The sequence below is a fragment of the Argopecten irradians genome, chromosome 3 (assembly GCF_041381155.1).
Source record: "Argopecten irradians isolate NY chromosome 3, Ai_NY, whole genome shotgun sequence".
NCBI classification, from domain to species: Eukaryota; Metazoa; Mollusca; class Bivalvia; order Pectinida; family Pectinidae; genus Argopecten; species Argopecten irradians.
In genome coordinates this window covers 7,218,328-7,243,877 of record NC_091136.1, presented here as the reverse complement: position 1 = coordinate 7,243,877, position 25,550 = coordinate 7,218,328, and the positions used below count along the sequence as shown (strand labels likewise).

At 33.7% G+C, this 25,550-nt stretch overlaps 3 protein-coding genes across 5 annotated transcripts; 2 read left to right on the top strand and 1 right to left on the bottom strand.

Moving 5' to 3' along the window:
• Positions 1–181: 181 nt before the first annotated feature.
• On the top strand, positions 182–6,594 carry LOC138317446 (vacuolar protein sorting-associated protein 26C-like). The gene is made up of 9 exons (XM_069259121.1): positions 182–346; positions 1,096–1,239; positions 1,532–1,681; positions 3,340–3,420; positions 3,718–3,792; positions 4,342–4,422; positions 4,886–4,982; positions 5,497–5,622; positions 6,273–6,594. The coding sequence occupies exons 1-9, from the start codon at positions 296–298 to the stop codon at positions 6,353–6,355; spliced, it is 888 nt and encodes a 295-aa protein (XP_069115222.1). The 5' UTR covers positions 182–295; the 3' UTR covers positions 6,356–6,594.
• A 3,169-nt stretch (positions 6,595–9,763) lies between these two features.
• On the top strand, positions 9,764–18,042 carry LOC138317443 (uncharacterized). 3 transcript variants are annotated; one of them, XM_069259116.1, is made up of 3 exons: positions 9,764–9,939; positions 13,955–14,017; positions 15,107–18,042. In XM_069259116.1, the coding sequence occupies exon 3, from the start codon at positions 15,187–15,189 to the stop codon at positions 16,828–16,830; it is 1,644 nt and encodes a 547-aa protein (XP_069115217.1). In that variant the 5' UTR covers positions 9,764–9,939; positions 13,955–14,017; positions 15,107–15,186; the 3' UTR covers positions 16,831–18,042. The 3 variants fall into 3 exon arrangements, with proteins under 3 accessions (XP_069115217.1, XP_069115218.1, XP_069115219.1); XM_069259117.1 differs by lacking the exon at positions 9,764–9,939 and adding an exon at positions 9,969–10,111; XM_069259118.1 differs by lacking the exon at positions 9,764–9,939 and adding an exon at positions 11,960–12,114.
• Positions 18,043–18,678: 636 nt separating this feature from the next.
• Positions 18,679–23,680, bottom strand: LOC138317444 (uncharacterized). Its single transcript, XM_069259119.1, has 2 exons — positions 22,792–23,680; positions 18,679–20,957 (listed from the first exon to the last, which is right to left on the bottom strand). Exons 1-2 carry the CDS (start codon positions 23,315–23,317, stop codon positions 20,173–20,175), a joined length of 1,311 nt encoding a protein of 436 aa, XP_069115220.1. The 5' UTR covers positions 23,318–23,680; the 3' UTR covers positions 18,679–20,172.
• Positions 23,681–25,550: the final 1,870 nt, after the last annotated feature.

The following is a 25,550-nucleotide window of genomic DNA, read 5'->3' as shown; positions in this document are numbered from 1 at the left end:
TTTATTTATGATGTGATTAAAATTATTATTACATTTGATATCAGAATTTTATTAATGAAACATATGTGTACGAAAATGATGGAATGAATAATATTGTCCCCTATATCATTCAAAACTGAATTGTTATTTTTTTCAGAAATCAAACTAATTGATAATATCAAGAGGAAAGAATTAATATTGAATAGCATTTTTAATTGACCATGAAGACAAATCAAGCAAAATTAACGCGAATATTTTTTAATTAATTTGTTAATGATGCAAGCGATTTTTGTATGGTGTCACATGATCTGTCAAAATGGCGCTGGACCTGCGTTTGAAGAAAATCAACAAAGTTTACAGAGAGGGGGTAAGTTAGACTGTTTCACCTAGAATGTAGGATGTTTTCTAAATAATAAACTAAGTACATGCTCAGGTAGCAAATGGTTGGTATTGCATGCTATCGTAATTGAATAAAATTAAAATCTATCACATACAATTTGAGCTTCTGTGCAGCTGAGCCAGCTGACACCCCCCTTACAACTGTAGTGCGAATGATCTTACCCTGTCTCCTTCATTCAGACATAAAGGACGATACATAAAACGTCTCTCAGTTAAGACTTCGTTATTTCAAGTGTGTAATTGTGCTTATACCACGTACATCAGCCAGGTATACATACTACACAATAAGCAACCATAACTGCTGGATTGTCTCCCCTAGATAGTTTGAGTCTACAACTGGTACTATATATTAAAATAATATTAGAGTCTAGATGATATTTAAAAAACTCTGACAAATATCATTGGAAAAAACTTCACAATATGTTATGTATATTTTATTGACAAGAAGACATTATAGATTTTACAGAATTCAGAATTTCTCATAGACAACACTTTTTGTTTGTTAATTAGACTGCAACGGAATGGAAAAAAAAATTCAATGAAATATATTTACATTGTATCTGTTTTTTATTGATTTGAAAAAGGTTTTAAAGACTTAAATTGGTTTAATTTTTCACTTGAAAAACATAATAAACCAAATTGAATCAGTTGAATTGACCACCTTTACTTCCGTACATTGTTGAAATGTTTATTCATTAACCTGACTTTGTGTTGCAGGACCTTGTGTCCGGGGTGGTTGTGGTGGAGAGTAAAGGGGATCTACAACACCAAGGCATTCTCCTAGCTATGGAAGGTGCAGTTACTCTCCAGCTCAGTGCCAAGAGCGTGGGGCTGTTTGAAGCATTCTACAACTCCCTGAAGGTAAGTCAAAAAAAAAAAAAAAAATGCACTTAATGCAATAGGAAATAGTTGATAGGGAATATTTTAGAAGCCATTCTGACTTTTTACACGTATGGACTTTATTGTCTTGTTTTTATTTTTAATTCTGAGACTTTGATCAACTAGGAAAAAATCTTGTTTCTGTTTTTAACTTCTTATGCAATTCCATATATATTTAGTGTTGTACCAATTTTAATCAATAATCTACCGATCATCGATTGTGATTTTACAACCATTTCCAAACACTATCATACAATTGTATGTTTGACTTCAGCCAATCCAACTGGTGAACTACACACTGGAGATAGCCAAGCCTGGTCGACTTCCCTCAGGGAAAACAGAGATCCCTTTTGAGATTCCACTGAAGCCAAAGGGAAATAAAACTCTGTATGAAACCTACCACGGAGTATTTGTTAACATACAGGTAAGAAGAATCAATAATATTAGAGTTACATTTATTGTCATATATAATTTCATGTTGATTGTTGATACAGATTATCAAGCCATTCATTCCATATAGTTTTTTCTGCACCTAGAACAATATGTTATTTCAATTACCTGGTAGTCAAACTACCGGTAGTGGTGTTCCTATCAATCAAATTTATCGAGTATCGTTGGTTTGAGGTGTTTAATCAATGAATCAAGTAAGAAATCTGTAATCAAGTTTTGTTGGAATTTTCCGACACCATAATAAACCAAAGTATAAAGTTAGCTGATCAATAAAACATGCAAAAAAATCATAGCCAACTTGTTAAAATCATTCCCTTGTGTATGGTTGTCACTCATATCATTTCAAATTTCAAGCATCTAAATGAATTGTAGTAATGTTAACATTCATCAGATGAGCATGATTTGTGAAGAAAATAAACGACATGAAAACATGACTGCTCAGAATGGCCTCTTGATTGTAAGCCTTTGAAGGAAATTTGATATAAGACTTGTTTATACATCACGAAAAAAAATGATTGATTTTATTCGATCATTGATTGGTAATCAAAACTGATGATTAACCATGAAATTTTAATTGATTCCCAACACTAAGTCAAACTATTTTTTTACTAACAACTCAGCTCACATGGAGCAGAGTTTGTATTTAAAGCAAGGATTATAATAGGCATGCAGAGATTATACAAATTTTACATAACAGTATATCTAATTATTCAGTTATTTTAAAAAGTGTCTGTCTGGTATTACTTTTGCGAGCTATTTGCTATTGTGGTCCTACTTAATTTAAGACATATGGTTACCAATATATATCTCCACCATATACTGATTCAATACATCCGCCATATACTGATTCAATACATCCATCATATACTGATTCAGTACATCCACCATATACTGATTCAATACATCCACCATAAACTGATTCAATACATCCACCATATACTGATTCAATACATCCACCATATACTGATTCAATACATCCACCATATACTGATTCAATACATCCACCATAAACTGATTCAATACATCCATCATATACTGATTCAGTACATCCACCATATACTGATTCAATACATCCACCATATACTGATTCAATACATCCACCATATACTGATTCAATACATCCACCATATACTGATTCAATACATCCACCATAAACTGATTCAATACATCCACCATATGACTGATTCAATACATCCACCATATACTGATTCAATATATCCACCATATACTGATTCAATACATCCACCATATACTGATTCAATACATCCGACATATACTGATTCAATACGTCCACCATATACTGATTTAATACGTCCACCATATACTGATTCAATACATCCACCATATACTGATTCAATACATCCACCATATACTGATTCAATACATCCACCATATACTGATTCAATACGTCCACCATATACCGATTCAATACATCCACCATATACTGATTCAATAGTGATACATCCACCATATACTGATTCAATACATCCACCATATACTGATTCAATACAATTCATTATAGTCTCTGGAACTGCCACTGATATTTTAATGGAGACAAGATTATTTTAAATCTCACAGATACTTAATGTATTTCTTGTTTATATCAACCTCATTAAATATGTTTAATTTCAGTATACACTCAAAGTGGACATGAAGAGATCGCTGCTAAATAAAGATTTACAAAAAACCTGTGAATTCATTGTTGAGTATAAGGTATGTTTTTGTTTTATATAAGTACAATGTAATTTTTTATAGATGTTGATTTGGTAAGTTAGAGTGTTCATAGGATGAACATTCAAACTAGAAGTTAAATTTATACATATAAAGCTATGAGAGTTAACAGTACATTGAACTCCATTGTAACAGACTTACTAAAACAGCTTTCCTTTTCTTTTATTAAAAATATTTATCAGATGTAAAATGTAAAATGCTTACAAAATTTGGTGTGAAACAAGAACAAAAAAGTCATTATACATGTACAATATAATGATATCAATCTATTTTTTCCAGAATCAAGAGGAAAAACCAAAGTTAAAGCCTGTAAACTTCACAATAACACCAGAAACACTTACCAATGTAAAAGAGGTTTGTATTTAATGTTTTATTTTAGAAATGTCAGAAGCAAGGCTGATAGAATGCCTAGGGCATTACATTTCATATGAGGAAACTTTTTATTATACCTTTTTCCACAAAATAATGAAATATGATACTATAGTAGCTACATAGAACAAGGAAGGAAAAAGGGGAAATAATATTATAGAAACATCATGTTGCAACACACTAAACTAACACATGATGATGATGATGATGATGATGATGAGTATATCAGGATTTTGTGCTGACTGGTTGTTAACAGCATATGCTTGATTTTGATATTTGAGTTATTCTCCCCATGTCATGTATGACCTTGAAGGAAAGTTATGGACACTAGCATACTGTTACATTTCATTATGTAGGGATATTTGGCCTTGCCAAAAAGTGTGAACCATTTCACCATATCTGTGGAATAAGAGCAAGTAGCTTTGTGAAGAAAAAAATATTGAAAAAAATAATGATGTTATCAAAAAAATTTACTCCTAAGTGCAGATAAATCTGCTTGAAGAAAAGTCTTAATTTGAAATGTTTTCATTTTAGAAACAAAATGTGCCAAAGTTCAAAGTGAGAGGAAAGTTAGAGACATCCACACTGTGTATCACAACGCCATTGAAAGGGGAGGTAATCTTGTGTAGTTAACAGATTCTTTGTTTTAGTATACATTATGAATGTTTTTATATCATTTGTTGTTTCATTTAAACATCAACTTGTTAACATATTGAGATGTTGATGAAGAATGGAATATTTCAGAGACAAAATGGAAATCAGCCTATTAAGTAAAATAAATGTAAAATGGCTGACAGTATAGCAAAACTGATGAGAGTTAACTTGTTTAAGTCTTACAAGTTTTGTTTAAACATATGCCAGTTGTGAATTTCCTCATACATAATTATGCATTAAATATTCATAGTTCATCTGATCTTCCTGAACAGGTGTAAAATGATGCAAATCATGTCATTTAGACAGGTAGAAATTGTAAAATCACTACCTGTATATATAGCTACTTCCTGTTGAGATTACATTTTGTGGTATTAAAATTATCATTGACTATTGCCATCACATGATATGCTTCTATTATTGACAGTTGATGGTGGACAGTTGTGAGTCTCAGATCAAATCTATAGAGATACAGTTGGTACGAGTGGAAACTTGTGGCTGTGCAGAAGGCTACGCCAAAGATGGTAAAGTTGCATAATCTTTCTATCATGAGACAAACCATTTTAGGTCATCTGTCCCATGTCTGATTCATCCAAAAATTTTACATTATGAAAACTTTACCTGAATCACCTTTATATCATCCACGATACTCCAGGGGTTACTGTAACTGACAATATATCCACCCCTGGACTATTTGATTAACTAGTTAAACTGAAGATGAATATTCGCGACTTTAAAATTTGAAGACAATCCCTATCAGTATAAAATATGTAGATAATATTTCACAGAGATGGTTTTTCGAGAACATGCATGGATCAAAAATTTTGCGAAACTAAATTACACACGAAAAAATTTGGTTTACAGTATAGGTTGTATATATGGTTATGGTGATTGCGTGAATTTGTTATGATAAACTCATTGCGCAAAAATGTTCATGATAGGTTTTATTTAAGTTAGTTTGTCTTATTTTCTTTGAATGACTTTCTATGCCATTTTATAGCAGTTATCTAATTTAGATGATGTAAATGACTATTTCAGCCACAGAAATACAGAATATACAGATTGCGGATGGAGACGTGTGTCGAGGTATAGCCATACCCATACATATGGTGTTCCCTCGACTGTTCACATGTCCAACCCTATCGACAAACAATTTTAAAGTTGGTACGTAAAGCGTATACGTTTATATTTATAAAATTTGCTTTTATATGATGTATCAATCTGCCATATTTGGGTTGCATATCATTGAACTATGAAATAAAACAATTTTATATTTAAAACTCTAATTACTGTTTGAAATAAATAAATAAAAAAGAAACTCTCACTATAATGTCTATAAGATAAATGCACTTAGTTATTTAATGTCTGTGATCATTTAAGTTGATAGTTGGATACATGATTTACAATCTGATTAAATTGCTGATCCTTATAAGCACTTGTTGAATAGAAGATCTGACAACATCTGATATCGGGTCATGTTCGGATGACCTTTATACCACCTACCGTACTTCAGATCAAATATTTTAACACCAGTTGGTCCCAGTATCCATATACATTAAGCTTTGTAGCGCTCTATGGGCAAGATGACTACGTAGCTTTATCAATCTATTTCGTTTCCTGAAAATCAATTTCAATATTCTGGAGGCAGCAATTTCATTTTCCATTTCGAATTGTTACCAGAACATAACCCCAAATGGAATGTTGTCAGATCCTCATATCAAAATTTAATGTACTGATAATACGGGTCTGTATTTTAAAAAGATTGCATGTTTAAAGGATTATATCTTAAAATGATATCTGTCTTTATGTTTCAGAATTTGAGATTAACATAGTGATAGTATTCCTAGATGATCATCTGGTAACAGAGAATTTCCCTATAAAGCTAACAAGATTTTAAACACAGAAGATTGTTGTGTAACAATATTTTGAATGAATGTGTGTTGGTGACAATGATACAGAGAAGTTCCTAGATAAACTTTACATTTAAAACCTGAGGTGTAACAAAATCACTGAGTTTATAATTTATAAGATGTCTGATAGTTCAGATCATCCACCAGCTAACTGCTCTCTCAGGATGTGTTTAATGTGTCGGAATTCACTGTGTTAAAAAGTTACAAGTATATGAGTTTAAGTGTAAAGTTCAAGTTTTATACAAACCATGGCTTTTAAGTTTTGAATATGATGGTTGATGTAACCACATGACCGACCTCTTATATATATATATATTAATGTACAACTGCCTCACGTATACCAGTGATTCTCGAACATATGACTTGTGGTCACGTAACATATTAAACATTGCTTTGGCTTATTATCATAATAATATTCGCTTCATGTTTTAGTCGGTAATATACACTCATGTGATGAATTTGCATAACCGAAGAACCACGACATTACCCAATGTATGACCTAGGAATTACCTGAAATAATCTTGTTGCTAGTTAGTATCCTTTATTGTTATGAACCGCATGATTGTTGCAATGTACGAGTTTCAATAGCTTATAAGGTACATATAATGTTAGGGATTACTTTTGTACAATGATTGGGCGGCCCGACTTCGTAAGTGATAAAGATATTCAAACTTTAGAAACATATTAGGAGTTTACCGATACATAATTGTGAATTTATATATTTATCTTAACTTCCCTAATGGAGAGGTTTTTTATACCGAAGATAGAATATTCCTATCCTACCAATCCAAAATATGAAAGGGTACATGTCACTATCATACATCCACGTTATTATTATAAGTTTTAAGAAAAAATCATTTCTCCCAACATAAAAATTACATTACATTTTTAACATTGGGTAAGGCTTGTGTAATAATACCAGCCTTGTTCCTGAAGTGATGTAAATTGTACTGAGAAATCAGCCCTTTTGTTAACCCGGTGACGTCACAATTCAGGTTATATTGCATGGGTAGCCATGTATGTATATTTTATATACAGTGACAGACGGCAGGAGTGAACACGTTTTGTATGAGACAAACCAGTATCATCTTTAGGAGTAAGAGTATGTCTATCTCTGTTGGGAATATTAGATAAATACGCATTCTTCGAAAAATATTTTGGTGTTTAATAATGCATTTTTATGAACATATGTATTGTAACTGAAAATTATCCTTTCCTTTTCTTATGATGTTAAATAATAATATTGATATAGTGTTTAAAATTCAATGAACATTAATTAGTGTTACATGTATTTAAGATAATAATGAAAAATATTATCATTCTTTTTGAATTACCCAAATTAGTTAAAGTGATGGATTCGCGTCACATTTTAATTGTATTCATGTAATTAAATCACCAATACCTTTCTTTCTGATTTCTGTAGGCGTATCCTTGTAGTTAACAATTAATTGCTCAGGTAACACTATAACAAGTAAGAGAAAATTTGGAGGATTGATTGTACCCGTACTGGTTAAGGCGCGATTTGAAAGCGTTAACAGACTCTTCAGACATTACGTTTTCTGGTTACGTGTTCCATATATCTTCAACTCTGCTGTTTAACCGATGTTTGGTTACTTCTAGTCAGGGTACTGGTTCACGTTCTAATGTTTGGGTTATGGATGATTTAAAAACTGGTAGTTGATTTGATGTTTTCATATTAAAAAAACAAAAAAAAGGGAAAAGGAAAAAATATTAAAAAAAAAATAATGAACCGGTGAATGTGTAGGTAGCTTTGAGGCTATGCAAGCAAGTTTAGCTTTTATTTTTGAACAAAACGATGATCGTCAGTTATATTGCACAACACAAATTTCTTTTAAATAAATTGGGAAGTCATATCAGAACTTGCTCAAAAGAGTTTGCTTGTCCATGTTTATCTGAAGGTTGAAATCTTGTATCGTTTCTCAATAATTTTACAGTTACGTTTGCATTACGACAAAAGTGACACCAATACACTATAAGCCCATAAGATATTGTTGGTGTTTAGCGAAGATCAAAAATAGGGCAAAGCCTTGCCATTAAACCTCGGACTCCTCCAAGTCGGATTGTCAGGAAAGGTACCAGAAAGTCATAAAAGCATTGTACCTTATTGGCTAAAATATGGGTCGTTTTCGTTTATTCGGAACAACCGTTTTGGACGTTTGTAAAAGTCATTATTTGAAATATAAATCCTGACGGACCTGCAGTTTCTGATACAAGCCTTTGGGGGCTTTGTCAAAGCTCGTCTGAAAACAATATAAAATCACCAGGTCCGTCTTTAATTTATAAACGAACAACTAGGTCCAACCAGTCAAACCGCATCATCGAAAACGGCCATGGTCTGCTAATATTAATTTTGATTCAAGCTACTATTTGATATATTTGGCACAAATAATGAATAGCTACAGAGAATGTATTTTTTTTCTATAACCATCACAAATCTTAGAGGACACCACAATTTGGATATTTCGACTATATGATCTAATTTGAACTACCAGAATTAAAATCCTAAAGATACAATTTTATTCATATTTAACGTATGACGATACGGTTCTTCCAGAAAATATTACAAGGCGGGGCCTTCTATTTCTTTCTTTCTTCTTCGGTTCATTGATATTCAGACATTGAATCAGCCCAGCGACGAATCATAGTCAGGTATATATAATGACTATGAATATATCCAGGAAATTCTAGTGTATGGTGGTATATTTCTAGAACACATTTAAGCATGATATAATCCTACCATTCCTGGATATCGTTGTTACGAAGCATATGCAAAATGAATTAGTATATGACTTCAACACTGATATATGTTGTGATCATTGTCCGTTTTAATGAGATAATATTTGATATATGTCTCCAGTACCCGAGTACTGTTTCGCTTCATCAGTGCATTATTTTTACTCTGAAAAATTCCAAATCTATTAATAGTAATTATGGCAGGGAGAAGGCAATTATACCCTACTGATCAGGGCGGAACTTCTAACAAAGAATCACTTCATTAATAATGAATGACCAAGAAACGCCTTACTACAACATTCCATGTACAATTTGACGTAGAAAAGCAATTATATGTTTTATCGATATCGGGATAAAGCAAATACTATCAAGTCAATATGTATATGTCGGTCATGCTCCAGATGTTTTTGATGTCATATTACTTATACTGTATATTCTTGTTCAATCTAAAACATTAATTTTTCCTATTTTTTCTTTATTGTCAATGGGAATTAAATTAAGTAGGAGATCGCTGATGAAATAATGTCTGTAGACATGTGTCCACGGATCAATTGTTAACTCAGTATTCCGGATTACGCTATGCTTCTTTAGCTTCTTAAATTAGAAATGACCCCTTGCCTTTTATGTTATGTGTTACTGGGAATTTCCGCTTGGTTTTCCGCAGAAATATAATGCGGCTATCAGAATTCTGGCAGAATACTCCTACTTGAGAAGTGAAGTTACTGATAGATATGTGTTCACAGGAAGACGAATATCGTTTTACTGTAGCGAAGACATTGTAATATAGTGCGTTTGTGTACCACAAAATCAACACCAGGTGGGTTGTATACATTTGTATATATTTATAGACTACATGTTTTAAGCAGCCGTATGCTGTCACTGTGCGTTACGCTTTATGTATCATCTGGAGCGGCTACGTAGCCATGTGTGTACTTGTAATGGCGACTAACTGTTGACGTATGATTTGTTGTTTGTGTATCTCGATCGTTGTAAGTATTTCTCTAGAATAATTGGTTTTATTTAAGTATACAATTGTATCTGTACCATTCTTGCATATCTTGTTGTTTTCTTCACAGAAAAATAGTCATTTCGTGACTAAGTTAATTAAGGGTAGATTTAGGAAATATCAGCAATACAGGGAAGGACATTGGGACTATTGTGTAGCACCAACATAATATTGTCAATTCATGTCCCACACGATGAATCAACATTTGTACTGCAAGACGCGTGCAGAATGTGTGTATGATTGTTACACGTACTTAACATATGTGGAATTATTTAATCTAACCACAACCACGGCTCTGTATCCTGATTTCAGGACAACTTTGATAGGTTTCCGAGTACCTTGATAACGTAGAATTACATCCGTTAGTATAAGATACACACGGACTCACACCATCACCCGGTAAACAAGGTTCGAACAAACACTGAAGGAGTACAGTTTGATTTTGTTTTTATCATCAGAACAGTTGCAATTTGAAATTATAACTAATGCATTTCCCCAAACAGTTTAATGTCAGCTGATGTTTTACTGTACCCGCTATACCTCCCCTTTTGGTGTTATGAAATATATGTTCAATATACAATTTTTTGTTGACTGAAATGTTACTACGGTTCATATTTCATTTAATGTAACATAATAGTGAAGATTCTATTCAAGGCTTTCATGAAAGGACAAATCTTTTTAAAACATTGCTTTTGTCTTATTGCCAAACGTACACCAAAATCCCTGTAGGATTCATAGATTATGGCGAAATGTAGCATTTTGTTTATATTTCTTATTCATTAAAACAATTTACAATATTATGTAAATTACAATTTCTTTTCACATAATTTAGAATACTATTATATATGGTTACAGATGGTATTTCCTATTTTTGTGGGGTTATCAATCAAACAACCTGGTATTTTATCATATGAAAAACATAAGATATCGTCTCAGCACTATCTATTACATGGACATTAAGACATGGTGAATTGTTTCTTACAATGGCTAATTAAACATATATCCCTCGAGGGCATTAACAGGGAAGTATTCCATCAAATATAACATAAAAAGCATACGAAGGACAGCACCAGGTACATTATAACGTATACGTTTTTAGATGTGAACTTGGGAACATGACCTTATAATATGAGCAATGGAATCGGGGTTTTCCTGGAAATGGCATATTTGAGATCGCTAATTAGATGTGGATTATATATGTGTTACAATTAACTTTCGTCTCATGTAATCTCTGGGACATTTATATAATGGTTTAAGACACATGCTAATTTACTTTAAGAAAACCCAGTTGTCATCACTCGCTTTCAGCATGAAATTATACCGTAACATACATGTACACATGTGTGGCGTTGACATCAACTTCTTTGGAGATTAAGGGGTCTTCTCTCATACATTTGTATTTCCATCTCGATCTTTTTCTCGTTTAAGTTTGGATAATATTTTCATTATGAATTCGATATGCTAGATGTGTATTCAGTAAATCTACAGACTACCATGATTATATTTGGTCGTATGGTAAATGTGTGTTAATGTTAAGTCAAGTAACGGATGCTGTCACTTACCAGTCATTTTATATAAAAAAAAAAATCCACTTATTAAGATCATGCTTTATTTGGTGAACATCAAGATTGACTCTGTGAAAAAAGATTATTTATATAGATTTATGTTAGCCTGATAAAAAAGATAATGTACTTCTCACATAAACTTTTAAAGGTTTATACATTTGTGTTGTAATTTAACTGACACTATATTTAGGTCATTGGTCAGTGCATACGTTCTCTGACTATAGTATACTTAAGAGTCAGATGTAGTGATGACACACTGAAAATACAACTTGATATTTATACTGTGTAATTTGATACACATACAACACAATGTGGTAATGTAACACTTAAGATTGTCGCCTTTTGAGAAAAGGATAGGCTATAATGTTAAAGTGATTCAGCTGTGTATCAGCTAGCGGACTTATTCACTTCAACATGCCAGGTAATATACCCTTTGGTTATGTGAAAACTGTTTTGTTAAATTCTGAAATAAGTTCATTGATAAAGCAGTTCATATTACCATATTGGTAATGAAGACGTTCATGGTACTTGTTGGGATTAGACTTAAATGTTGTGATAACCAATACAGTTGTGTTTGTGACTATATACATAGAGGATCTTACATGAGTGGCTAATAATATGAAATTTATAAAACGAGTTCAATAATTTGATATGGCACGAGCCTCAGGCGAATGACATATCAAATTATTGAACGAGTTTGATAAATTTCATATTACATAGTCAAGAGTGTTAGATACTCTTTATCACATAACATTCATTAATATAACTATAAGTGAAACTTTCTAATTTTGTCTCTATATAAAACAGTAGAAACCCGGCTCATATGTGACTTTTCCGTCTTCTGAGACAATCATGCGACGTCATAAATAGATCATGACGCCAAAACTACATGTGACACCACAGTAATATTATTACACACGTGTCTTACGATATATATGACATGGCTAGACAGGCCAGTTTTATGATAAATATAGTTATACGGTTGGGTTTGAGGGTATATCTTACGATATATATGACATGGCTAGACAGGCCAGTTTTATGATAAATATAGTTATACGGTTGGGTTTGAGGGTATATAAAGGATATGCGAATTAAAGGTCCACTAACGTTGCGAAATAAAAATCAAAAGTTTCCTATAAACAATAATAATATACGAAAATGTATATCAAAGTCCCAAGCGCAGTAATAAGGACGACTGCAGGAAACATAAACCGACCCGCGTTATAAAAAATTAGCACTGAATGTTTTTAAATTAAATTGTTAAGAATGTGATGGTAATTGCAGAATTAATGGTAAGTTAATAACTTTTGTGACTCCATCAGTTTAGTTTTACATTCACTTTTAAAATTAAAAGTAATTTCAAAAAGGTAGTTGCCCTTTAATGAAATTATAAAAAACCTGGTCACATATGATCATGAATCGTCTTCAAAATACGCTGTAACTAGTATGATATACCTACGTGATATCTAAGAAAAGCTAAATAAGATAAAACCGTTTGTTACTGACTACCTGTGGTTAGGGACAGGTTGACAGTGATGAATGTTTTGGTTTAGAACCTGACAAATACCAGTCGCAATCACCATTACACTATATACTGATATCTTCTAAATATCATCCTCCGCAGTGAATGGTGTTAGTCATTTTTGTATAGTTTCGTAGGTAGGAGGAACAACTGTAATGGGTACAAATGCTTATGAAGAAAACACATTATAGACTTGTAAAAGCGTGGGCCTCTACACATTAAACTAAAACGTTATTTTGGCATTGATCCAAGGCAACTTAGTAACAATACGTATCCCCAATACTATTTTCCTGTGTATTTAATTTACACTATAAAATCAAATATACCATAAAATATATGTATTGATATTCGTCGAAAATATGTGTATTTATCAATCGGTGGTATGCCACTGAGGCAGCCATTACTATAGGCTTTACACCACAACAATGTCGTCCTCGTTGTACACAAAGCCAGTGTTCAATAATAATAGCATTGACCTAATTGTATTGGCGGTAAGGAAATTAACAGTTAGCAGACATACCGGTAGAGAGTTTTATTAACACTATTCATATTACAAATCTTCCTACTAGTCGGAAATACCAGATACAATTAATTACTTTGTGTAATTCAGCATTAGGTTAAAGTTCAAGAAATAAAATGTACATTCACTGCTGTCACTTGGATTTCCGCACCATACAGACAAACAAACAAACGAAAGTGTTTTATATAGCATATATCAGCCCTCTCCTTTATATTTCAGATAACATGACGATACAAGCGCAAGCATGACATAAGGCTGAGGTGGTGAGCCCTGAATTGTGGGGTTAGTATTTATTTTGGTCAGGGAAATTAGCAACACTTTTGACCAGATTTCATATTGCTGTTATATTTGAGATATAATGCGATATAAAATGATTATATGTTTCATATACATTTTTAAGTGCATGTTTAATTATATGATTAGAAATACGACTTCTATCTATATAAAAGGTAACATCGCTTTCGATTATTTGTGTTGTTTCGTAGTCAGTATCTATGAATGATTAAATTGATTTCCTCGTTGCAATTTATATATAATTGAAATTAAATGACACCAATCTGTGCATTGTTGTGTAAAACGAGTAGTATTATAAATAAGAAAATAAGGGCGTTTGTATGAGTATACAATGTTTACATTGTCGTTGATCATTTCCTTGTGTCATGGCGTTTATGTTCAGTTATCAACAAACTGAAAATTACAATTGATCACAGAAGGATCTTTGTGCGTCCACCATAGAATAATATTTGTCACTTAATGGAAAGAAGTGTATTTTTCTTTTATGCAATACATATATAGGGAACGTCTCATATAAAGTCTAAATAGCAGTAACACACTTAAAATTCAATGTTGCCATGTTGCGGTTGGATTGTTCCCAAAATGGACATACAAAACTAAAGACCAAGCAGGACATAAAATTTTAAAATGAGGGTGATCTCTTTAATACTTTCTGTAAAGGTGTCAAAAATCATGATGGCTGCTTATACTTAATTCTGTGTATTAATGATTCACAAAATTGGATTTAGCATCATTCTAAGTACTAGAAGAACATAATATGATTTTGCAATAAGACCATAAAATCGCATAGTACATGTTTTAGATATTATGATAAAAACTTAAATGATTAAAATCCAAGATGGCTACCATCTTGTTTTCCTATCAATCCTACAATAAATCAAAGTAAAATCTACATAGACATTTTTAGACAAATCCCTTCAGTTCATTCTGATAAATCGCAGTATCATATCACATATCACGGTTCAAATAACCGCAATCGTGTTGTTCGATGGGTTTTTTAATATATATGTATACCAGTGATGATACCCTTTTTCTTCCTCTTAGTTGATACTGATTTTGTTTAACGTTTAATTTCAGGTTCCAAAACGATCACCTGCTATGATGATACCACATATACCTTACAGTCTACTGTTCCGCAGACTTTACAGACTCCAGGCATGTCCACCATTGGACACCAGACGGTCCGAAAAGAGCACACCAGATTGGTGGAAAATGTCGATGCACGATATATAGCTGACTACCTTTACGAAAAGGAGTTGCTCTCTCCGGAAATTTTGGAGTATGTGACAGACGAACATAGAACATCACGTGATCGATGTCGTCGTCTGCTTTTGGAATTAAACAAGCTACCGTACATATTGGTGCCATTGCTCAATGCATTGAACTATGAAAGTAGTTTCCCACACTTGTGTACAGAACTGCTTGTTACGCTTGGTGAAGTGGTAGCAACACCACGTAAAAAGACGAATAATTTGGACGTGTGTTTAACTGGAAGTGATGACGATTTCATTGGCATATGTAACCCGTCCAGAGAAATCAAACGAACGGTCTTTACTAAAGAACATTTTCTTGCTACAAAACTCTATTGTAAAATGCGACGTTTGCTTAACCAAGGAAAGCATGTTCTACACGAGTTCGATGATGAGCTTAATAAATATCAACAGCTTTGGGACAAGAATCATTGCGATACCGAAAGGCGACACCTGGTGGCAAATAGATACTTTGAAATTAAGATCCTTCAGATGAGAAAATTATCGGAGGGAGGTGCGGAAGATAATACCATTAGGAATTTATTTAGTGACACAGCGCAACTCGTACCTTACACGTCTCATCCGTGCGCCTCTGTCACATCGCTTTTGACAATATATGCACATTCTCTTTTAACTGCTAGAAAACCATGTGAAGAAGTCTTAAGTGTTTTGAATGAGGCAAAAAGTAACTTTCCTTTTCTTCCAGGATGTCGGGAAACGTCCTTGGTACTTATAACAGAGTTCAAGGTCTACTGGCAGCTATACGAAAAAAGTTCTGACAAGGTTACGAAAAAAGAGCTTTTGCAGAAAGGAGCGGCAGCAGCAATGCATTTTGCCGTGGATGAGGAACTGAACGAGGATTTAGTGTACAAACTATATCTAAACAGAGGATTACAATTTTTGATAACGCTCGCTAACCTTGGGCTTGGCTATACACTGAGGAACATATGTCACGATTGTGTTACAGAAGAAAACATTAAAACTGCACAGTCATTCCTTACCACAGTTGACACTGGTGAAGGTTGGCAGCAGATGGAGGTTCGCTGGCGAATGTCCTACTTTGTTGCAATGGCAAAGATACACTTCGTGAAGTGCAATACTAAGGAAGCGATAGAATTAGCCGAAAGTGCATTGGAATTATCAAATAGTGTTCATTTCAAAGAGGAACATGAAAATATCTTGGAATTTATTCGCTTTGTTACTGGCAACCAAGCTGAAAACGCAGAACCAGAACATTTACACGAAGTTGAAAACAGTACAGATAAAAACATAGCTAAAACTGATACCACTGATGGGCCAAACACTGAGAGCCCATCAGATGTGCCAGATCCACGTCATAAACCGTCCAGTATAGAACAGAACAAAAGAGAGAGTGCTGGAAAGGGAAAACAAATGAAAGAATGTTGGAAATCTTGGTGGAAGTTTGGTGGCTCCTCAGACTTGTTCGACACACATACGGCATATAAACATTGGTATTCCTCCCGGATGTTACAAGCGATTAGTCTACTTTTTATGTTAGCTTTACTACAGTGTCTGTATTCGTTTGTGTAACATTTCAACAAGTTGAGTAATGTTCAACATTAAGGTTGTCTGGGGACAGGGAGTGGTAGTTGAGTATCATTTACATTCAAATATCTGTTGTTTGTGATATTGATATATACACACACACACCTTCCTTTTGTGATATTTTACAGAAGATGATAATTATTATTTTTATCTATTTTATAAAACACTTCATAAATAAGTCACATAAACAAATTCTAAATGCATTGTAAAGATATGTCATTTTTCATTCATATTTTAGGATAAATTTTATTTTCAGAACTCGTTGCATAAAATTCATTTTCATAAAATCATAAACTCGTTAAAATTCGATGTAACATGACTATTTATGTAAATTTCTATATGTGTTTACATTAGTATCAAATTGATGCAATGGCTTAGCTGTATATGTATTGTTACAAGGGTAACTTTATTAAAGAGTTGTACTTTTTATACTCAGCAGAATGGCTGGTGAAGAGATATTTCTGTAGGTTTTTATTTATATACAGAATGTGATTATTTATATACAATATATAAATTTGATTATAAGTTCGTATTAAAACACTAATAATTGATAACCGTAAGTAGTTAAATAGAAATATCATTCTGTCTGAATTTGATATTATTTTTAAAACAAAAAATGTGGTTTGACGTATTTATTACGTTGTTAATGATTTATATACTGCAACTCTTGTCAAACAAGAAAGTGTCAAGAACCCAATGAATCTTCCTAAGAAATTTTGTAAATGAAAACGTCTATAATCAGGATGTTGTTAAACTAAACATAGTATAAAAAAGCACTTGTTATATAAACGGTATTGTACATTCATCGGCTACATCGATAATATACACAGTCACAAACCATGTCACAAAGAAAGAAAACAATTATATAATGGAGTTAGAATCTCAACAATACTCATGAAAGGACTAGTCACTTTTAGAAGCACATATTTGTACTTACAGAGATCTCAAATAATCAAATACAAATTATAGTTAGAAATAGTTAGATACTAGGCCTAATATTGGAATTATGATTTTGAAAAACCAGACCCGTCGCCCTCTACACTTAGAAAAATTAAATTTTAAGTGATATGGCAGTAAATGATGCACTTATGAGTCAGTTACTAAGCAATAGTACTAGACAAATACATTTGCATACAATGCATTTTTAGAATGTTCTAAAGTATTATTTTGTGAATTAAAGAATGTTTTTTTGTGTTTTATTTTTGTAATGGTTTTATGTTTCGAATAGTTGCATTTCTGAAATCCTAGTAATTGTTCAGACCACAAAGTATGTGTGTTGCAGATGGAGTAAATACATGTATACCATCATTACCAGATTTCAATAGACAAATTGGAAGTGACCATGCCTCACTCATCTCTTATATACTATTGTTTATGTCAACAGAAAGTTAAGAGGTTCAGACTTCAGATATTTGACATGATGTTTAGTTTAACGACGTACTATCAGTAAAAGTCATTTAAAGAGACAATTCACTCAAGATAATTCTTTTACATAACCAAGAAGCAAATTATGGCATAAATGTATTGTTCTACATTTCTTACGCAACATATAACATGAAATAGTGACAAATTCTACGTCATCGTTTAGTATCTTAATTGAGACCGCTGTAATTACAAATCGTTGATCAATACGATAAAGCAGGTTCAATATGTACGCTGTACGCATATCCGAGCCAAAGTCACGTACGTTACAAAATGAACTACATAACCACTGAGGAGGTGATAAAATGATTTTAGGCAAGATAATTCATCTAATAAGGTAAACACACTACTGTCAGAACAATTTGAGCAGTTCTAGACTAAAGTTGCATTACTCTACGAGCAAGGAACAGGGTTCGGCATACAAGAAGTTCGACCACAATGTGTAATGGCGGTCAGCGAGCGAGTTTGAACATTTCACACGTGTTTCATCACCATGGGCTTTTCTTCCGTATCACAGTAAAACCGACTGATCTAATTTCCATTATAACTGTTTTTTCCGATATACGTAAAAAAAATAATGTTCTCTTAGACTGAATTGTCCCTTTAAAGCAATGACAGATTAAGGAGATAAAGGAACGCCTGAATATCCGGAAATATTCGACGACCTTTTCCGAGTATCTGGCAACTGTCCTACATGATATATTCGAACTCGCGACCCAGAGGTGGAGATCTAGTCTTTATGCAGGAACACCTTAGTTACACGACCATAGCGACGTACATGCACGAACAATTATTCTTTTGATTATAAATCAAATACAATTAAAATCTTTCCGGAACACTTGTACTGTTTTTAACCTGTTTGCACATTTGCAGGACTCCCATACAAGCTATCTTTGTTTGCGCAATGGTCGTTGCCTCTACATGATGTTCGTTAAGTTTTATCACAGTTTTGCTATATGGCTAAATCGTGTGTTTTAGCAGAAATACTCAAGTGAAAAAGCTCTCAAGTATTTCTAACCCTAAGAGATAAAATAAAAACAGAAAAAGGGATGACTTTCAATCAGTTTCCGGAACATGCAATGGGGCCACTTGTTTGAGACATGCGAGGTAACTCCCACAACATTGGTTAGCAACAGAACCGGAAAAGTGAAACATTGTGCTTAATAACATGGCGGCGATGTAATGTTATAAAATATAACTCTGGGTCCTTTTTAGAAGTTGATGTTTATTACAAGTTCCATGATCGTAAAGTGTATTACAATGGTTCCTTTCATTTCTGTTTCAGTCAAAGTAGCTCCTTTTCTAGTTCTGGCCTGATCTCTATTTAAATCCCATACTCCAGAACTAGTAGGTACTAAATCTCCAGTCGCTATGTCAGCCTCATTCTCCGAACTCTATGGTACCTCCCTAGTACTCTTTCTGGTAGTCTCTCCCGGTATTTTGTCTGCTCTCTGTTCTACTCTTATCCCCGCACCTCTATTTATCCCTAACTTCCTATGATTCTGAGAAGACCCAAGAACCCCTTTACCTTATTTGGGCCCATGTCCAGTACAAAAACACTTGACCAGGGTTGAAGTACCATAACTCCACATCAAGGGATTGAAGTCCAATGGTCCAGTAATTGTTTTTGACGCAAATATTAAAAATATAGCATTAACAATATTTAATTTTCCTTTGCCATTTTATTTATATGTTGCCTCGTTTTTCATACTATTCTTTTCTTTTCAATAGACAACGAGTATGTTACATGTGATATCGCACTCTGCGCGTATCTCTCATATAAAATATACTAATGTTTGGGTTACAAAAAAAGCTTCTCCAAACTAAAACTTTATGGAACTCCAGAATAATATCTTAATGCTTCATTAACTACCAAATACAATGCAAACTTCCCTTGTACCAAACTCAAACCTGATAAATATCTATTCGACCGTTTGGTTTACCAACATACAGTTTGCCATCTTGAATGTCAAGTCCCGTTATATATCCTGAACTTGGGATGGCCATCATCCCAGTAGGTTCACATCTAGAATTATATCGTACGATGAAGTTGTTTTCGGGAAGGTAGAATGTTCCGTCTCGGCCCACAACTCCACACTGGTACCCATAGAGCGGCTGTGTGGCACACAATCTCTCTCCTGTCGACGTAATCAGCACCATGTCATTTCCAACGATACGGCCCGTAAACAGGCCATATTTCGAGCCAACTTCGGAGGCGCACATGATCACGCTATGATATTGTTCGTAGTTTGTGATATAGGTGTATATCTCCACGACTCGTGATTGATTCAGTAAATACACATGCATCCCTCCGCCATACTTTCCCCCTATAAACAACATTCCGTCAAGAACTTCCATCCCGTACGATGAAAATCCTTCCGAAATTTCCATTAAGGTCGTGTATTCCCGTGATGTAGTATTATATTTGTAAATAAGTCTGTCATTCCGTGGCGCTCTGTCCACGTAAAACGTCTCTCGGTTCTGATAAGCCATCCCTTCTACTTGAAATTCAAAGTTGTATGTGCGGATGGTCGACCCATCTTGACCAGAATGTATCGTTATCTTATCACCATAGTTTTTCAAAACCATAATACTATTCTCGTCAGTTACCTCAAATGAAAATTGGCATTCGTTCACGTCTCCACACAAATCAATTGTATTAAGTAGAGTTGGCATCGGGCTCGCTGGCTCTGTTTAAGAGAGAAACGATATTGAAAATATGACAGTATCATATACACAGCACAGGTGTAATAACGTTGTTGAAAGTAAGACATTTCATCATGAACCAATGCCAGGATATAGGATGGCGGTAGGTATTCCTTCAGGCCAACAGCACATCACACTAGATCAATGATGATCTGTATCAAAAGTTCAGGCTAGTGCCAATTTATGAAAATAGTTGTCATACATTATTTGTATTTGGTGGATGGACTGATGAATATAACCAACAGTCATGTGATAGGGTTTTTTTTCAAAAAAAATATTTGAAAAATTATTTATAAATCGGGATATTTACTGTTATTTTTTTTCTTCAATTTTCGTATTTTCTGAAAAACCCCACAACACATGCATGTCAGGTACATGTATATTCATTAGTCCATCCACCAAATGCAAAAATAATGTATGAGAGCACCCATTTTCATTGAACTGGCCCCCTGTTCTTAGTGCATCTTAGTTAAACAAGATCACATCTGTGTCTTTTATACACATATTGCATCATGTGGTTTTGTTTTATAGTTATTTGATACGTTTTATGAGCATTTATCATTTATATTTAAAGTTATAGGCTAAAAAGAACACCATAAACACACTATAACGTTCGTACCCAAACTAATGTCGTAGTGAATTAATGTTATTGCGATACAGAGCAATATATTTAAGGTTTAAATGTTTATTTTGTTTAGGTTATGAGGGTTTAATGATAATGGAGCACGTGTGAATTATGTAACTCCGGCGAAGTGGGGACATGACCTCACGTTGCTACGCCATCGACTATTCACGTAACAATAGAATCGCAGCGCGTGTTATGCTAACATTATACACTGATAATGATAATACTAGAAAGCATGGTTATTGAGTCCATGTCAGTTCAAACTGTAAATATATACTGTTACCATGTCAATTCAAATGTTGAAATCCGTCTGGGTTTTTTTGTGTTTTTTTTATTTAATCATCTTCCGAGCATCTTGTTGCTCTTTGAAATAAATAACGTAACAACCGAACCTGCTCCATAATTACGATGTAACGAAAATGTTCTCATATCCCTATTATTATTTCTTAATATCATTCTGTCGAGTGACATATGACTTTGGATACGATAAATCAAGGATTAACTTTAACAGATTTTTTTTTATGCTATGGAAATATAACACAAAAATCTGAGTGTACTCTAAATAAACCACGAAGCGGTTTATGGAGAGTACACTCATATTTTTGTGTTATATCTCCATAACATAAAAAATCTATTCAAATTTATCCTTCTAATTCAATTAACTAAAGATAATCTCTTCAATATTCAAAATTCATTTTAGGACTCTTTTGTCTATGGAATCATTACGCCGTCATCTCAGCCAATCAGAAGCAACGTTACAAACGGCGACGCCATTTTTTCCTTTATGGGCTGATAAAGTAAATTTTTAAGTGAAATGATATTATCTCGTTATTTTGAGACAAGGAATTAAAATTAAACGTAAAACCATGAAGGACTTGATGGTCAATATATACTTAATCAATACAATTTTGGTTAAAATACGTTGTTCAGCAAGGTTTCATTCCTTTTACTATTTAAATATATTTTAGAATATTTAATCGTTATTTACAGTGTTTGACTAGTTAATGCTAGACGATTGCACATGAAAATATAATCAGAATCTGAAAATTTGTTTAAAAAAACATAAATTAAAAAAAAACAAAATCAGAAACAACATTAACTGCAGAAAGAAGTTACTTCAGGAAATTGAAAAAAAAACTCCTCAGCAAAATGCTTTTTTCTATATATATACAACTGTAGTTGTTAATACTCACCAAAACACGGACTTGGTGAACATTCTGTCGGGACTTCATCTGTCTCCGGCTCCGCAAACACATCAGTAAAACGGCTTAAGATATTTTCTAATTCCCTCAACATTTCAGCGGTATTTCCCGGGCCGCGAAGCAACACTCTATGTGGGAATAACGCTCTCATTTTATCAATGATGTTCTGGTACAACTCCTTCTCCTTTTCCGTCAGCAATTTTAACTCGCGTAAAGTCGACCTTAGTGTCCTGATGTTTAATTCATTGTTGTTAGATGTTCCGGTCGAGTCGTTCACATGTGTTTCTAAGGAGGTGACGCAGAATTGAAGCTGTCGTCTTGTCAACTCTTTCTTGGTAAGGAGTGACGTCAGCATGTCTATTTCAACATGGATGAGACGGAGATGACGAGAAGTTGTGATGTCATCCACATCGCCATTAATGAAAATCACTAACGTTAAAACGATAAAAACAATGCTTAGTACTTTGTTCATCATTTTGAAATTGAGAAAACGTTTCTGTGTGGGAAGTGGGAACATCCACCTCTAAAATAAAGTGTGAATAGGGAAGCGCTATGCGATTTAGGTTTTCAGGTGAGATTAAGAAATCAGATTGAGAATACCATATGTCTTAAAAATGGTAGCATAGCCAAGTAAATACATTTAAGCACTAAACATATATAAATCATAAAGATTATTTAGCGCGTAGAAATGATAACCAACATATTCCATTAGTAGTGCCTCGCCAAACCTATAGGTGAGATTACAAAGGACAAGGTTTATCATAAATACATGTACATCTGTTACTGTTATCTCAAACTCCCCATTTTCTTATCAGAAATATATATCTATAAAACATGGAATGTCTGTTTTGTTTTAAGATATACTTATATACACTCTTCAGAATATCAGTCACTGATCACAGGTTTACGACGCGCGCAAAAAAACAAAAACAAAAAAATACTAAAAATACTGAAAGGTTGTTTACTTAGCCCTGTATCCCATTTCCAGAAAATGGGGTAATTAATTTTAAAATGCTCAGAACACCACAAAAATCATCCGATCTGAATATTTTTTAGCTTACATTGAAGACAATTCCTTACTTGTCACTATGGTATATGATATGATGGGATTATGGGCGAATTTTATTTCATATGGAAAGTTGAATTACGAGGATTCGTGTAAAAATCGTTAGTCAGAAAAGTACACGCTACATCCCCAGGTCACGATTCCCTAATGAGCACAGACCTAATAAAATCGCCATCTATTCAACGAATGCATCCCTGAAGTGCAGATCCTCAATATAAACTCACTTACTTATAAAAAATTGCACATAAGTATCCCTTAGAGATCCCCACGCTCCATTTATTGTCATGCAGAACAGATGATCACCGATCTCGGCCATTTTTTGTCTGTCGTCTCCGATTTGTTATAAGCTATCTGATTGATCCACTCGCTCCTAGGAGTCATTCAGAGAGCTTGTATCAAATCGGAGACGACAGACAAAAAATGGCCGAGATCGGTGATCATCTGTTCTGCATGACAATAAATGGAGCGTGGGGATCGCTAAGGGATACTTATGTGCAATTTTTTATAAGTAAGTGAGTTTATATTGAGGATCTGCACTTCAGGGATGCATTCGTTGAATAGATGGCGATTTTATTCGGTCTGTGCTCATTAGGGAATCGTGACCTGGGGATGTAGCGTGTACTTTTCCGACTAACGATTTTTACACGAATCCTCGTAATTCAACTTTCGATATGAAATAAAATTCGCCCATAATCCCATCATATCATATACCATAGTGACCAGTAAGGAATTGTCTTCAATGTAAGCTAAAACATATTCAGATCGGATGATTCTTGTGGTGTTCAGAGCATTTTAAAATTAATTACCCCATTTTCTGGAAATGGGATACAGGGCTAAGTAAACAACCTTTCAGTATTTTTAGTTTTTTTTTTTTTTTTGTTTTTTTTTTTTGCGCGCGTCGTAAACATGTGCACTGATGTTACCAATGACTACCTAGCATATATGTTGTTTTTTACGAAACTTTTTTTTCAACAGACATACATACTGAGAGGTTGCCAAGGTCGGAACCTAGGGATCAGCTTTCATATAAAAATAATGCCCCCTCACAGGATGGCTCCCCTAATCCACGCATACCTTTCTTCTGTATCTAAACATCTCTGGATTGGGCTCACTATAATACATTTGTAGTTCGTTTTATTCTATTTTTGCTTTCTTACTACTTCAAGACCTCGCATATGTCTGTTTATGAAATCTACTTGATAACGCATTGCTGTTTCATTCATTCATAATTCATCCATCCATCCATCCATCCATTCATCCATTCATTTATTCTGTTTAGTTATACGATATTATGAGACTCTTTCATATGTGGATATGAAGGATAGGATATTCTACCCAAAAGTCACAAAATGTAGTAAAACCCGAGGCTTGCCGAGGGTTTTGCAACGTTTTGTGATCCCGAGGGTAGAATATCCCTTTCCTTTATATCCACTTATGAAAGACTATTTTTCTTTCATACCTCGACGTTTTATTGCAATTTTACAACAATAATATACCGCCATCTGAAATAAATTCGAAGAAATCCACGGCTAAAGTCAATTTTAATTATGTGATATTTCCAACAAAAATTCCTTTGTTTGCATCTTTTATAGTGAAACCAGTCAAGTTTGTGAAAAAAATGTTAAAGTTTTACCGAGGAAATAGAAATTTTGTTGACGCCCTGACGTCATGATGCTTTATTGCA

Bases quoted from the DNA above. Each gene is read 5' to 3' on its own strand.
- LOC138317446 (XM_069259121.1), top strand. From the start codon at position 296: ATGGCGCTGGACCTGCGTTTGAAGAAAATCAACAAAGTTTACAGAGAG. The intron at 3,793-4,341 runs GTTTGTATTTAA...TTTTCATTTTAG, and splicing joins CACTTACCAATGTAAAAGAG to AAACAAAATGTGCCAAAGTT. The intron at 4,983-5,496 runs GTAAAGTTGCAT...TGACTATTTCAG, and splicing joins AGAAGGCTACGCCAAAGATG to CCACAGAAATACAGAATATA.
- LOC138317443 (XM_069259116.1), top strand. From the start codon at position 15,187: ATGTCCACCATTGGACACCAGACGGTCCGAAAAGAGCACACCAGATTG.
- LOC138317444 (XM_069259119.1), bottom strand. From the start codon at position 23,317: ATGTTCCCACTTCCCACACAGAAACGTTTTCTCAATTTCAAAATGATG. The intron at 20,958-22,791 runs GTGAGTATTAAC...TCTCTTAAACAG, and splicing joins TTCACCAAGTCCGTGTTTTG to AGCCAGCGAGCCCGATGCCA.